Raw genomic sequence first — 16,662 nt, forward strand, 5'->3', positions numbered from 1 at the left:
CCCTTTTAGTTTTATTTGCCTCACGTCCATCTTTGTGGGTAAAATAGCAGTTTGCTTTCATGTAAATCAGAAAAATAAGCATGGTTTTCGGTCAAATTTACTGGTGTACAGCATTTGGTGTACATTAACTGGTGGTTTTAATATGGAAGGCCTCCGCTGGAAGGTGTTCAGTAGAATGCTGTATTTGTATGCCTTTGTTAGTTGCAACATTTTGGGTTAGTCTCTAAACTCTTACAGATCTGAAATTGCCATCAAGTGAGGAGTAAATAATTTGGGAGATGAATAACGTTAATCTTCTTTATTGAAAAATCAAAAAAAGGCAGCACTACTAGGTCGGGTTCCCCGGATGGGTGCTCTCCGCCTACAGATTCACCCAATCTATAAAGCTAAATAAATATATCAAGAAAAGGCTGGGCACTCACTATATCTGGAGTAAGTGGTACTTTATTAATCCAACCATAAAATCTTAAATATATGTGTAACAAGTCTGGCCAGACTAAAAAGTGATAAATAATAAATGAATATACAATGTACGATACAATAGTGAAGTTAAAAGTATAGGTTCTCCAGTAAAACCCGGTCTTTGAGGATAAATATAGTTCTCGATCCATTATGCTAAAATTTCACATAAATATTTAGAAAAATTAGTGGAAATAATCACATATAATTGCTGCGACAATAAATGTTCGTAAATAATTTCTAATTCGTCTATGCGGTTTGTGCAGTATCCATCAACAAATCGAGACTGTCTTTCAATTGTGAAGTTGAATGATGTTATTTAATTCAAACTATTACGCCCCCATCACAAATACTTAGTTTACCTCTATGCAGTGTGTCTACTCACAAGCCAGATCGATATGGCAGGAATCCGGTGAACAGTCCGCGGCGTCCCGCGTGGTGGTTAGACCAGATCCCCCACTACTGCTTACTCACGCGAGTATCGACTTCACCAGAGGTTAGTAGTATACGATTCTTTATAGTTTCTTTAACCACTGAGGAAGGGGCCACTTAGAGCCCCGAAACACGTTTGGTTTGGATCCTCCTGCTTAATATAAAGACCACCGGCATTTACAGTTACGAATATTCTGAGAGAGAAAAAAAACTCAATCAGATCGTACAAGCGTGTGCCATTCGGAGAACCGGAAATACGCAAGGAAGCCACTGGCGCCAGTGATACAAAGCTATATTCGCCAAAAGCAGACGATTGAGAACACTATATTCGAGACGCCCTTGATATCCCAGTAGAAACTATAAAGAATCGTATACTACTAACCTCTGGTGAAGTCGATACTCACGTGAGTAAGCAGTAGTGGGGGATCTGGTCTAACCACCACGCGGGACGCCGCGGACTGTTCACCGGATTCCTGCCATATTGATCTGGCTTGTGAGTAGACACACTGCATAGCGGTAAACTAAGTATTTGTGATGGGGGGTAATAGTTCGAATTAAATAACATCATTCAACTTCACAATTGAAAGACAGTCTCGATTTGTTGATGGATACTGCACAAACCGCATAGACTAATTAGAAATTATTTACGAACATTTATTGTCGCGGCAATTATATGTGATTATTTCCACAAATGTTTAAAATAATTGTGAAAAAATATTGAAATTTTAGCATAATGGATCGAGAACTATATTTATCCTCAAAGATCGAATTTTACTGGAGAACCTATACTTTTAACTTCACTATTGTATCGTACATTGTACATTCATTTATTATTTATCACTTTTTAGTCTGGCCAGACTTGTTACACATATATTTCAGATTTTATGGTTGGATTAATAAAGTACCACTTACTCCAGATATAGTGAGTGCCCAGCCTTTTCTTGACACATTTAATCTTCTTTATGTTTCTCGTCACAGTATTGCACACTTATGGCGGTTTAGCATTGTGTCGTTGTGATCATTGTGCACGTGTCGTGCATGATCCCAATGTAGGGTGTGAAATAATGAAAATGGTGGCGGCTCATCCGCTGGATACTTCTGTTACACTGCATTGCTGTGCAGGTTCTGTCCGTACATAAGTAATTGATGATATATTGTCTCTTTGTGGTGGTAGATGATGCGGAGAATAGGAATTTTTTTCCCTCATTAACTTGCTGGTTCATAATATACCGGTAAATTAGCTTGCAGGAATGTAGATGTGATCACACCCATCTGACGGTATAAGCATTCTTTTCTTGTATACGGTGTGTGTAAAATTATTTATTTATACAGTATCTTTTTATTTATTTTTTTATATATTTTATATACTTTCTTTTTTTGTATATTGTTCACACTAGCGTTTTTCTTTTCCGGCATAAAGTTTTGTCCTAGGGGCTTAATACCGGAAAAGAACTGATCAGTTTTATCCCCATGCATTCTGAAGGGAGAGCAATCCGTTCAGGATGTCTTCAGTTCAGTCTTTTTGACCGATCAGGACGGAGATAATACCGCAGCATGCTACGGTTTTATCTCCGGTTAAAAAACCTGAAGACTTGCCTGAATGCCGGCATTTTTCCCATAGGAATGTATTAGTGCCGGATCCGTCCTTCCGGTCTGCACATGTGAAAAAAATAAATGCTTGATTCGTTTTTCCGGGTGACACCGGAAAGACGGGTCTGGCATTTCAATGCATTTGTAAGACGGATCAGGATGGGATGGTAACACAACAAACCGGAACAGAACTCATTCTGGTGCACTCTGTTCCGGTTTGTTCCGTTTTGTCCCCAATGACAATGAATGGGGACAAAACTGAAGCGTTTTTTTCTCCGGTTTTGAGATCCTCTGCCGAATCTCAAAGCCGGAAAGGAAAACGCAGATGTGAAAGTAGCCTTAGGCATGTTTTTTATTTCGCCCCTGTGTGGGCGATGGTATGACGCAGAGCAGTTGGTTTTGCTGCTTGCTTCGTGGGACGTTGCACCTGCTTCTCTAGGGAGGTTACATGTCGGGGATTTCTTCTCCGTAAATCCCTGGCCTACAGATGTAGGTTTTGGTTCCTCCTCATTTTCTAGGACTTGTGCTGCAGTCATTTGTGTTTTAAGTTCACTTGAGGATTATTATTATTAGCTCCCGATTTAGTGTGTTTTATGTGCATTTTGTACACGGCAGCAAAAGTAATAATGTGCAATGTAAGTGTTCTGTCAGGCCCTAGAGAACCAGTCGCCTCTCCTGACATGTCCATTTTAGTAACTACTTGCATCCCCCCCCCACGTAATAGCAATTCTGCAGCATCCATTCTTATGGCGTCATTCTTCTATTATTCCTGCTGGAAGTTACGAATTGCTAGCAGTTTGCATTGAAGGTACAGATGGGTGTTACCTGACGGTCTGACACTATCCATTCATTGCTGCCAGTGCCCGAGGTACTCTGAAACAGCTGATCGGCATGGGTGCGGGCTGTCAGACCCCAATTGATCAGATATTAATGACCTATTCTGAGGATTGTCCATCGGTAGTGAAATCCCTTTAAGGACCTGAGATTTTAATCACATGTCGTACTGTAAATGGTAGGAATTGAACCAGACCAACTTTTTATATTCTTTGGTCTGACCGTTCCCTATAGACCCGGCACATTCTTCACTGTCTGTCTATTATGTTATCATCTCGGCTATGTATGTGCTTTTATGCAGTCCTCCCACCAATCTTTCAAAGTTATATATTTTTTTATTTTTGGACCTTTTCCAAAAATGAGCGATGACAGAAAGATGGAGAAATCGCTGTCAATGGCTTGCTGTGTGCTCCATGCAAGCAGCTCACCGACTTTCCAGATCTGTCGGCCAAGATAAATATTAGTGAAAGCATAACTTGGATCCAAATGAGAAAAGTCCACGTCTACACAGCGCCACATCTAACAGCATTAAGAATAACAAACATTCGAGTGATCACCTATAAGACGGCCGCCGCTGCCATAATGTATGGATTTTCTTATTCTCCAGAACGAGCACACAGACTCGACACGACGTTATTTATTGCCTGATTCGGGGAGGAAAATGAAAAGCTTCATTCAGTGATTTTACTGTCATGGTTGTGTCACGAGAGTTTAACGTTTTTAAAGGGCTTGTCCAGTTCATAAAACCCATTTTCAAATACCCTATTAGGTAATTATCTTAGTAGGAGTCCCCTGTTAAAGGGGTTGTCTCACTTCAGAAAATGAGACATTTATCCTGTAGAGAAAGTTACTACAAGGCACTTACTAATGTATTGTGATTGTCCATATTGCCTCCTTTGCTGGTTGGATTCATTTTTCCATCACATTGTACACTGTTCATATTCAGGAGCTCATGGGTAGCTGTGACTATGATAACATATACAGTAGATTCTTGAAAACCACCTAATATTGGCTGATGAGTGGCAGACCAGTGGAATCGGCATGTCTGTCACTACCTACGTGAGTTGAGCTCCAAGTTGATATAGGGTTCCCTTTAAGAGGGTTACGTGCTGATGACACCCTTTGGATAGGTCCTCAATATCTGATCGGTGGGGGCCTGACATCCGCGACCCCCGCTAATCATCTGTTTGAGAAGGCGTGAGCACGGCAGTCTTCTCCGTGCTCGCCAAGCACTGCACAGTACATTGTATAGTGGCTGTGCTTGGTATCACGCCCAGCCCCGATCACTTCTATGGGACTAAACTGCTCTTAGGCCATGTGACCAATGAACGTGATGTCACATGCCCTAGGCAAAGCTGTGCCTTCTCAAACAGCTGATTGCCAAGGGTCCCTGGGGTCGGACCCCACCTATCAGACACTAATGATCTTTCAGAATGTCGGAAGCACAGCTCCATCCCGAGTGCAGTGGCCATGCTAGGTAACTGCAGCTTGGCTCCCATTTAAGTAAGAGTAATTCAGCATGGCCTGTGTCATTTGTGTGGGGCTGTGCTTCTGACTCCATTCAAATTGCCACTTCTGGTGCCGGAGGCCATCAAGTAAAGTCGAGGAGTGTGGTAGCTTTCTTTATCCTAACCAAATGCACACACAAGGTAATCTGGTGGGCCGAAATATGGACACTGCTGTGTGCATGAGGCCTAATGCCGGTGTACAGTGTCAACAAGGGTATGGCTGGTCTTAACCCTTTAATGACAGGCCAAAGAAGAGAGTCATTGAATATCAGCTCAGTGGAAGTTCATCCTTTGGTGTGATGTCTTGATGTGTGATCCCCACTGTGAAGCGTGAGGGAGGACTATGATGTGTAGAGGTGACTTGCTGGTGACATGTTTGGGGACTTATACAGTGTTGATGGCTCCATCATGACTACCACAACATTCTGTCACAAATTTAGTTCCACCACCGTTACTTTTTCAACAGGAAAGTGACCCAAAACACCCTGCCAAGCTGTGCGGGAAAGTGATAGAGTGCTGTGTCCAATGATCTTGCCTCCGAAGTCCCCTGACCTAAACCCAATAGTGGTGGTTTGGGATTAGTTGGACTGGAGAGTCAAGCAAAGTAGGTAACAATGCCCACTACATGGGAACTCCTTCCCCCAAAGCTGGTTGGCAGAATGCAAATGGGGGCTACTTTGATGAAACTAAAATATAAGATAGTTGTGAATTGTATTACCTTTTCTTATTTTTATTACTTATTAGTTTCAATGTTTTTTTTTTTGTTTTGTTTTTTTCTTCAAAAAGAATAAAGTAAAGGAAGCCACGTCTGTGTGTAGGTGTGCATGAACTTTTGACCGGTGCTGTATTTTGTCCTCAGAATCATTGTGTTGTAGAAGAAGAAATGTTTGCGCTGCTCCCAGATTAATGTTTTTACGTTTGATTCTCGCAGGTTAACGTACGGAGTGGCATGAGTTTACATGATTGTCTTATGAAAGCTTTGAAGGTGCGAGGCCTCCAGCCAGAATGCTGTGCTGTTTTCCGTCTTCTGCAAGATACTAAAGGGTAAGAGCCCGAGGATTTCAGGTTTGGTTAGTGCAGGTTTTATTCTGTATGTGTAGAACATTTTGATGTTTTAGAGATTTTGCTTTAACTTTTTAATGTATAGGAATTAATTACACGCAGGATTAACACTTTAAATATTAAATTAGAATTCTGTATATTGCCTCCAGAGCTGCATTCACAATTCTGCTGGTTGCAACACATCTAAGGGCCCCTGTACACGTTAGTCTGTTGTCGACTGAACCTGCTATTTTCAGCAGGACAGACCGACGCAAACTAATGTGAGCTCTTGACTCCACTGACAGATGATGTGGTGGGAGAAAAAGATTGGGCAAATTAGAATTTTTTTCATCTAATCCTCCTGGGAGATAGATCACTGCCATAGGTGTCTGGCTGCCATCTTCTCATCTTTCCCCATTGAAAAGGGATACATGAATGGCCGTGCACAGAATATGTTTGCGGAGTCGGGAGAGGAAGATGTGACTTAATTTTTCATACATTTCCAGGAGGAATAACAGATGAACTGAACAATGCAAATTTGTTAAAAGATGCGCAAAATTTTTGTGAGGAATACAATATTTACAGGGTTCTCTTTATAAAAAAATAAATAAAAAAAACAATGTTTCTTAAAGTGTACAGTTAATCCCTTTTACATCTGTTCTATATTACGGGGTCGGGTGAGGGGGGGGGGGGTGCGGCTGCAGTTTCTCTCTTGTGTGCGCGAAATGCATGCTGTGCCAAGGGAAGCAGCGGAAGGTAGGTAGCTCATTGGCGCACACTTCTTATCACGCAGGGTACTAGGTGGAGATGATTACGGCATATAAATGCAGCACTCACTTCCTCTGATGAGCAGGCAATTATTGGGAATTAATGGTGTCGGCCAGTGTAAAGGAGACTTAAAGGGGTTATCTGATTCCTGAAATGCCCCCCCCCCCGGTATGCCCAGGCTCCATACACAATATACAGTACTTACCTTGCTCCCCGACACCCGTGTCACTCCTGGCCGGGGAGCAAGTTAAGTATCTTGTGTGTGAGGGGACCCTTTTTAAAAGGATTGTGCAGTTTATTATATTGATTGGTCATCAATATCAGATCAATAGCAGGGTTGTGCAGTACTAGTTATTGATGACCTATCCTTAGGATAGGTCATCAATATCAGATTTGCGGGGGGTCTACAAACCAACGGCTCCCCCCACATCCCATGATCAGCTGTTGAAGAGGCTGCGGAGCCCTTTTGAGTGTTGCGACCTCTTCACTGATTGTTCCGCTGTCTGATTCAAGTGAATGTGACAAGAAGTTGTAATTACCCTGCACCTCCGCTAGACGGCTTGTAGTTAAATAGCAGCCTTTTCAAAAATCAGATCGGCAAGGGGCTTGGAGGTCGGACCCCCTGCCGATTTGCTATTGATGACACATCCTGAGATTAAGTCAGCAATGTACTATCGCCGCACAACCCCTTTAAGGTTATATTCCTTTATGCCTTTAGTTTATCTTGTTGAAGGGTGTCACAATCCTTACTGTAAATTGTGCAACCACGTGAAGTGTTTCTGCATGAAGAGGCCCCCCCACCCCAGCATACTCTTGCTGAGAGCCTGGCTGCAGTTGCTGGTACGTTTCCCAGTGCAAGTTTTGTTATGGTTGAGGTAATCAGATACTAGGTTTCTGTAGGTGGGGACAAGTCACAAAACTTATTCCTGTGGGATTTTTTAGATTGCTGTGTTTGTCAGCCAACAGATACAATGACTTTCTAGCTCTGCCTTTCAAAATCTTCCATAGAAATTCACAAATCGATGTTGAGTTTTTTATTTTTTATTTTTTAGAGCAGATACCGATAATCTGTGAATTTTCAGGCTGATAGCCGATAATTTATACTGATATTTTATATATCATAATATATATTACTTGTTAGTCACTGAGGTGGTTGAAATTTGTATTTGGCACTAGTATATTATAAATGTAAATTATAAATTAATAAAGCCCTTAGTTGGTAGTCAGTTTATTATTTACATTTATAATATACTAGTGCCAAATGCCAACTTCCACACCATCCCCCCCTCCTCACTGACTTTATTAACCCCTATCAGACCTCAGATCAGACCTTTATTAACCCCTATCAGACCTCAGATCAGACCTTTATTAACCCCTATCAGACCTCAGATGAATAAAATAAAAAACTCCTCACCCCTCCTGCGCTGCGGCTCCTCTTCATCTCCGGGTCCAGCGTCTCGCTCCACTGTGTTTTCTGGCCTGTGCTGTCACCTGACAGCACTACGTCCTGGCGCTGTATGGGGTCAGGACAGTGCAGTGCGGGCCCCAACAAAGAAGACCAGGGAGGGTGAGTATCGGAAGCGCTTGCTGCACTTCTTCCCCATAATGGAAGCGCTCACTAGTATTTACTGTTTATACGCATTATTGGTATATCGGCAAGGTTAGATGCCGATACCGATAATGTACAAAATCCTGAATATCGACCGATAATCGGTCGATCCCTAGTACCCCGGGCCAGGACATGGTGGGTTGTGTGTGCGCTGGCCAGTCTAGTACCTCACCTGAGGCTGTGCTTGAATCTATTTAAGGCTTCACATGCAGCATCAATGTGGCTCACCGTTTTTTTTTATTTTTTTGTTTCCTCGTATTTAAAAAAAAGTAAAGGCCCCCCCTATACACATTTGCTCATTTTCACCCAAACCTGCCGTTTTTCGGCAGGACCAAATGCTGATCTGATGGAGGAGCTCACAGAAAAGGGATCACTGGAATTGCATTTTTTCACCTGATTCTTTTGTCGCTGGAAATAAGCGTCCACCAGAGGAATGTGGAGGGGGCAACATGTAGCAATCGAGCACACAATTTTCTGGAAGGAATTGTTTCTTCTCGACAGTTGGGGGTTGTGAAGAGCCGTATTTACTGTATTTACATGCAGCCATCACCTCCTCAGTATGAGGATGAGTGATGGCTATTGCGATCGCTCGACCTCATACAGCTGTATTGCTTCTGGGCAGCGGAGTGCCATTTAGACACCACGATCTGCTGTCCACAAATATTCATGTGGACTCCTAAATTATCGACTGTTTCACCTGCTCGTTCATTGGGTGATGGGTGCCACCTTTAGATGGGCAGATTATCGGGAATGAGTGTTTGTAGGTACGTTTGTCCACAACAATCGGATAGTGTAAACCGGTCTTAACTGTGGCTTTCTCCTCGCTCCCTATTAATAACACATACACACTTGACCAAAAATAGTGTGTATGTAGAGTCAGGGGACATGGCTGATGGACGAAACTATTGCGGTTTAGTTCACATCTCCAGATCCAGCACAAAAAACAACGCAAGTCAATGGTAGCGGATCCTTTTTTTTTTTACCAGCCGAAAAGACCAGATGCCACCCATTGACTTTCAATGTATTTAGTGACAAATAATTTTTTTTTCCGTTTTGATTTCACACCACCACATCCTAACGGAACGGATGCATCCTAATGTGCAAAATCAAAACCAATCCGTTTAATCCCGGTATTGAGATCCTCTGCCGGATCTGAATATTGGAATATAACAAAGCAAGTGTGAAAGTAGCCTTACCAGAAAAAATGGCGCAGCATGCTGAACAGTTTTTTTTCTTCCTGATTTTTTAAAGGAGTCTGTGACACTAATGAGACTAAAGCATAAGTTTGAGCTGCAATGTAGGTTCCAGATAGAGGAGCTGTGGAAGAAGTGTTTTTTCTCAGAATGGTGTGGTCTAGGACAAAAAAAAGAAATTGGACTGAGTTTCCAGCCATCCCTGTGGAGTGTTGAGGGACAGTCGGCCAAGAAACCCAAGAGACATGGGAGACTTTTCCCTCGGTAGAATTATTGGGCAAGTGGCTGGACTCTTAGAAGGGTTGCATTTGAGTGGTCAGCCCTCAGGAGTCGGGGGGCAAATGGCCATGCTGTTAAGAATTAGAGGTATAGCGGTCCCCCCTCTAGAGATTGGTGGGCTGGCGATGGGGAGATTTGGGCAGTTGAGACGGTTGGGACCCTCTTAATAGCTGGGATGACAGTTTGGTTAAAACTCAGCAATTATTGGAATTAACCACTATTAACAAAAAAATCTAAAAACTCACAGCTTGATAGATCGTAAACTACGAACTGGGCGGACAGAATAAAGTGAATTTGTCTGAGAATCTGTTCCTTTGTAAATAGATGAAGTGAAAATCACAAATTCTTCTAAAACCACATGGAGATAAAGAAATCCTGAACAGCCATGTGTTTGCTCGGTCACTGATTTTTTTTTTTTTTTCTATGAAAGTCAATGGGTTGTATCTGGTCTTTTAGGCTCCAAAAAAAAAAACAAAAACACGGATTCGCCACCATTGACAAATAGTTTTCCGTGCTGGATCTGTTTTTTTTTTTTTTTTGTTTTTTTTAGTTTTTATGACTGGACACAAAAACCGCAGCTTGCAGCGGTTTTGTGTCCGGTCACAAAAACTGAATGCTGCCGGAACGTAAGATATCCTGATGCCTCCTGAACAGCCTTTCCTGTCATGTGTTTGCTCAGTCCCTGTGATTTTTCCATTGTGCTCTCGTGTTATCACTTTTACGTGCTCTGTGTCCTCACTGTGTTGTACGTTCCATCAGAAAACAGCGGCTTGGACTGGAGCACAGACGCCATGTCATTAATAGGGGCAGAGCTGCAAGTGGATTTCTTGGATCATGTCCCACTCACAACCCATAATTTTGTAAGTATGTCCTTGTTTATGCTGTGTTTTTCATTTTACTTTTTTTGATTTCTCGTTTCCATCAACCAATGTTTTTCTTTTTAATTTATTTTTTTATATACCGTATATATTTTTTATTCCTGTTTGTCCTGTAATACATATTCCCCTTTTCCAATAAAGCAATAGCTTAGAATATAAGGTGACGTGTGTGTGTGTGTGTGTGTGTGTATAAGAAGTGGGCAAAAAACCAAATGCACTGAAATGCAGCATGATGACACAGTACCTTAAAGAATAGTATTAGAAAAATTCCTATTCTGTTGCTTGGATATACTTGGGACTGCAGCCTCCACAGACTTTCTCCGCACAGCAGCACCCTGAATCAGCAGCGCAACCGCTCATTCTCATGGTTGGTTGGTGTTCAGTCCTAAAGTGGTAGCATATCCTAATGATATGCGGTCAGTTTATGACATGGCAATATCCCTTCACCCCTTTCTGCATTTTAGAGGTGCCTTACTGCAATGGGTGTACACTTATGCCCATTCGGATGGCGCAGGCACAGGAGCTGCACCCACGCTATCAACGGCAGGTTCCAACTGTAATATGCAGCCAGACATCCTCTCAAATGGCCAGCTTTGGAATTGCCTCTGATCTTGGTTGATTAGCCCCCTTAGATGCCCTGGTAAATAGCGACTGTTGCAGCCAAGGGCCTAACAAAGGTCTGAAGGATCTGCCATGTCTATACGCCTGTTTAAGGGGTTGTCCAAGTGTTTCAAATCATAAGCTATCCTCCGAATAGGTCATCAGTATCTGATCGATGGAATTCTGACTCCAGGCACCTCAGCTGATAAGCTGTTTTGAAGAGGCCACGGGCAGATGCCAAGGCACAGCTCAGTCCGTTCAATGAATGGAGCCGAGCTGTGATGCCAAGCACAGCCACTATACAATGTGTGGCGCTGTACTTGGTGAGCTGCGAAAGGGCTGTGGCTCCTCCTCAAAAAGCTTATCAGCGAGGGTCCCGGGTGTCGAGCCTCTTATCTGATTATTCTGAGGATAGGTCATCAGTATCAGAATCTCTGAAAACCCCTTTTCAGACAAACGAGTGTCACCCTCCGGACTTGCAGCGCAACTCCCGTCCTGAACTTCCAGCACTGCCAGGGTCACATAGCATTATATTGATTTATGATGCTATGCAACCCTTAGGCCCCTTGCAGACCGAGCTTGTGTCCGGATTATGTCTGGATGCATTCAGTGAAAACTGCGCGATTTTGCAAACAAAGCCATTCAGTTTTGTTTGCAACTGCGTTCAGTTTTTATCGCGCGATAAAACAAACCACATCTCTTAGCAACCATCGTGAAAATCGCACTTGCTTGCGGATGCGATGCAATTTTTACGCAGCCCCATTCACTTCTATGGGGCCAGCGTTGCGTGAAAATCGCTGAATAGAACATGCTGCGATTTTCATGCAACACAAAAGTGATGCGTGAAAACCACCGCTCATGTACACAGACCAATTTAAATGAACGAGTCTGGATTCCGTACGGTCGCAATGTGTTCGCATCACGCATTGTACCCGCGTGGAATTCTCGCTTGTGTAAAAGGGGCCTTAGAGTTCTGGAATTTATTGGATAACGCTAACATAATGCTGCGAGTCCGGAGAGCGACACTCGCTCGTCTGAAAGGGGCCTAACGCTGGATGTGGCCATGAGGTACTGCGGCTCTGTTCCCGTTAACGTGCAGCAACATGAAAACTATTTTTTCATGAAATGAAAAATGAGGAAAAAATAAAATAAGAATCTGTACATATTTGATAATGCCATAATCCTACTAACTCGTAGAATAAAGGTAACCTGTTAGTTTATGCTGCATCGGGCCAGTGCCAACGCAAAAGATGGTAGAACTGATTTTTTATTATTATATTTTTTTTTTTAACTTGATCAAGTTCTATTAACCTCAAAATGGTATAGTTGAAAACCACAACTTTTCCCTTTAAAAAAAAATCCCTCTTACATCTATAAATATTAAAAAGTTATTGCTCTCGGAGGGCACCAGTGAAAAAACAACTAAAGTCTCTGCATCGTGAAGGCCGAAGCTTGCTGCAGCAAGGGGTTAAGTTGGAAAGACTTTAAACAGGTCAGATTTAGGTTTTTGGAGCATCTCCCAGGCAGTCTAATCTACTGAATGGCTAGAGATGGCTTGGGTCCACCAAAATGGGGGCCTCGCTTGAAGTTCTGGCTCAGAATGGCGAAGTTCTCCATAGTCCCTCCACATGCCCAAAAATATGAAAACAATAAAAACTTAGTTTGGGGTAAGATGAAACCAGACGCTCATGGATTTTTATCCTTTATTTTCCCCAGGTACGAAAGACTTTCTTGAAATTGGCCTTCTGTGACATCTGCCAGAAGTTTCTGCTGAATGGTTTCCCGGTGTCAGACGTGTGGGTACAAGTTTCACGAGCACTGCTGTACCAAGGTCCCGATCATGTGTGTGGACTGGAGCAATATCCGACAGTTACTGTGAGTGTGCGTTCCACGGGCACGCTCCGGCTTATAGGATGAGTAGCAATTCCAGTACACTTGGAAACATCTGGATGAACCAGTTTATTCTATTTTTAAACCAAGTTATTATTGTAAATGAGATGACAGTGGGATGAGCAGAGGACATAAACAGGGCCTTCATCCAACTAATTACCCAAGGCTTTCATCATGCTGGAGTAGAAAGTACGCAAAGGGAGTTCTTCCCGGGCATGGGCTGTGTAACCTCGCCAGCGCCGCTTGTATCTAGAATGTAAATAATTATCTCATTAATTTCTATCACATGTTCTCTACTCCGTGAGTCTAAAAGGATTCCAGTGGTTCTGTCATCGGGCACTGTTTATCTCTTCTTTTAACCTCCATCCACTCCACAAAGACCACCCAAACCGTGGTATACACCATTGTTCAACTTAAAGGGGTTGTGCAAGAAAAGGGGAGGGGAGGGGGGGGAGGGTTGGCACAACCTGTAAAGGGGAGCTTACTTACCTGCTTCCCAGTGCTGTCTCCGGTCTGCGGTGCTCCTTTGGCCTCCCTCACTGTAAACATCTGGTTTGACATCACCTGCAGCCAATAATTGGCCGTGGTGGCGACCATCTCCCCTTGCATCATTACAATTGGTCACCTGACACAAAGAGCCCGGACAAGTATGTGTGTGGGGGTTTAAGGGGTTCTCTGGGCTTTTAAAAAAGTCTGGCCGCTTTCTGACCTGTTTGAGAGAAGATGGTCTGGTCAGTACTTAGCCCTCCGTCCAGTCCTGCCGATTCCTCTGACAGGTGCTGACCAGACTAACTTCCACAAGAAGTCAAAAGTCTGGAATTTGTTTTAAGTTCGAAGAACCCCTTTAAAAACCTCCTCAAACCCCTCGAAAAAAAACAAACAAAAACAAACGCACACATAAACTGTAAGTAAATTGTCCTCCCGTTGCCATGGTTTTGAAGTATGCTGCTCTGCTAGTGTGTAGTTCTAGCCACCAGGATAAGTCAGGTCTATCTGACCAAATTGGGGGACATTTGAAGCTGCTCGTTAACCCATGCAGTTTGGGCAAGGCAGATAAAAAAAAATACCTCATATTATTAAAATGAGGAAAATAATGTAGAATTAACCAATGGGATGGATGCCTGTATGTGTCGTTTTTCTGGTTATTTCATGCACTGGCCTGGTTATGTATTACTGGGCAATCGCGCTGCCATTTGCAGTGTCCGTCGTGGGAATATGCCTGGAGGATTTCCCATTGTACACTGCGACCAGATGCACTGCGCAGGCATACAAGGGGCATCCGTATAAAGGTATTCTGTGCGGTATACATTTTTTACAGGCTAGTTCTGTATGGCATTGCTGCACCAATGTCAGACTGAAGAGACCTGGACGACAGCCCTTCCAACCTCACTCAACATTCCCATTAGGCCGAATGCACGCGGGCCGTGGATTCCGCGAGCCGTCCGTGGTATGCCGGCCTGGATCCTGCTGACAGCAGGAGTGCACGGCGTCCATTGGTTGCTATGACGCGTTCGCTTCATGCAGCCGCTGCACTACAGTAATACACTCGTATAGATCTTACGAGTGTATTACTGTAGTGCAGCGGCGGCATGAAGCGCACAGCGTCATAGCAACCAATGACGCAGTGCGCTCCTGCTGTCAGCAGGAATCCAGGCCGGCATACCACGGACCGCTCACGGCCGCGGAAACACGGCCCTGTGCATTCGGCCTTAAAATTAGGATTAGCTCTGTCTGCAGTATCTAGGGGGGCACTGTAACAGAAACTGGCTTTTTCAGGTTTTTATTCTCAGTTACTTGTGTTTCATCCCTCACCAGATTGTTTCCAAACCCAAATAATTCAGTTGGCAGCACGCCTTAATGCCCTCAATACGGCGTATGCGAGAATCAGTCCGTGGCTCAGCAAGGTAAATTCATTTCATATCATAGGACATGGGAGTATCCATCATTTAAAGTGTAGTTACAGCTGTGCAGACTACATTCACACATTACCGCAAACCTCCAGCCAAAATTAAAACTTGATCAGTCTTTGTCCTGTCAGCTCATAAGATTATACTCCACATTTGTCCCACCTTCAGTGTTTTGAACATTGATTTTGCTGACCGGTATTTCTTGTTGGCCATATTGTCTCATATTGAATTCATATCTTTGTCACTTGGTCACTTAGAGCCTCCTCTTTTAGTAATGAGGATCTTTAACTACAGCCAAAAGGATGGGGAATATTATTATTTTTTTCCTTACATGCCTTTGACACAGTTTAATGATAACATTGAATCAACATACATGAAAGCTAAAACTACACATGTACCTACAAAGTACCGTATCTTTCGGACTATAAGACGCACACCGGGTTTAAATTGAAAGTTTTGAAAAAAATATTTTCTACTTCTCTGATGTTTATTGAAGTGGAGGGTCCCTTCATCAGGTAATACACAACAGTTATAAAAACATGCAGAGGTGTGTGTGGAGCAACCTTTGCTCCCTGGGTCACAAGTCAGGGTTGATTGAGCACCCTCAAGAAGTACAAAGTAATAAAACATTTCAAGGGTCGATGATATAATTAATATAAATACAAATCTGCTTGTAAAAAATAATAATAATAAAAAAAAAAAGCCATCCAGTGTATACCCCTCAAGTGCATGAATGAGGGAAAACCCTCGGGGTTGAATTAACCTCTTACAATCCATTAAACCCCCCACTCACTCTCCTCCCTTCAGACTGGCTCAGGTCACAAACAGCTGAAGGGAGGCTGCTTTAACATATTCTGGATTCCGGAATTGCTGTAGATATAGTTCTAGTATTTGAAAGGTGACAGTCTAAGCTTTAAAACGAGATCAAAATCACAGCATATCTCCACTACGTCGGGAGATTATAGCTGTTAGAAGTCAGTCAGGAGTGAAAGCATCTAAAACATGGTTTCACTTTCACCTGCTATCATTTCCGACCTGATTTCTAACCGCTTTACTCGCCAATGTAGTGAGATAATGCAGTGATTCTCATCTTGTTTTAAAACTTTGACTTCAGATTTCAAACAAGACAGATCAGATATGAGTGGTTAAAGCAGCCCACCTCCTCAGCTCTGCAGACAGTGAGCTTAGCTCTGTGCTAAAAGTTGTCATAGTTTGCTAGGCAGCCCTGGCACACTTTAGCCCCAGCAAGCCCTCAAGAGTTGAAAAAGTGCTGAGGGGCCGCGCTGATGAATAAGACCCAGGGGCAGTACATAAAGTAAGTGACAGTGGACTATATGACTCTTGCTAAAAAAAAAAAAGCATTATCCTGTGTTGTGTTTGGGTTTTATATGTTTTTCTTCTTATCCAGCTCCCAGCACAGATATTCTACACCTCATGTCTTCAACTTCTCAACTCCAAATCCGTCTTCAGAGTGTTCACTTTCTCAGATACAGAGGTCCACGTCCACACCCAATGTCCACATGGTCAGCACAACAATGCCTGTGGACAGCAGAATAATAGAGGTAATCCCTTTTTTCTTACTACACTGTGACATCCATTAAAAAAACATTTTGCAGTGGACAGACCTAAAGAGGAGCTGAGTTAGTATTTTTTTTTTTTTGTAATGTTTCTTTT

General features: G+C 42.9%; 1 protein-coding gene across 1 annotated transcript in view; it reads left to right on the forward strand.

Moving 5' to 3' along the window:
* The window catches only part of RAF1 (Raf-1 proto-oncogene, serine/threonine kinase), a 94,683-nt gene that overhangs the window by 40,984 nt on the left and 37,037 nt on the right, over window positions 1–16,662 (forward strand). The window contains 8 exon segments of the mRNA XM_040406795.1: window positions 5,755–5,867; window positions 7,159–7,160; window positions 10,473–10,573; window positions 12,908–12,973; window positions 12,975–13,066; window positions 14,897–14,934; window positions 14,937–14,985; window positions 16,397–16,550. Of these exon segments, the coding sequence (XP_040262729.1) occupies window positions 5,755–5,867; window positions 7,159–7,160; window positions 10,473–10,573; window positions 12,908–12,973; window positions 12,975–13,066; window positions 14,897–14,934; window positions 14,937–14,985; window positions 16,397–16,550 (615 nt within the window).

The sequence above is a fragment of the Bufo bufo genome, chromosome 9 (genome assembly GCF_905171765.1).
Source record: "Bufo bufo chromosome 9, aBufBuf1.1, whole genome shotgun sequence".
Lineage (NCBI taxonomy): Eukaryota > Metazoa > Chordata > Amphibia > Anura > Bufonidae > Bufo > Bufo bufo.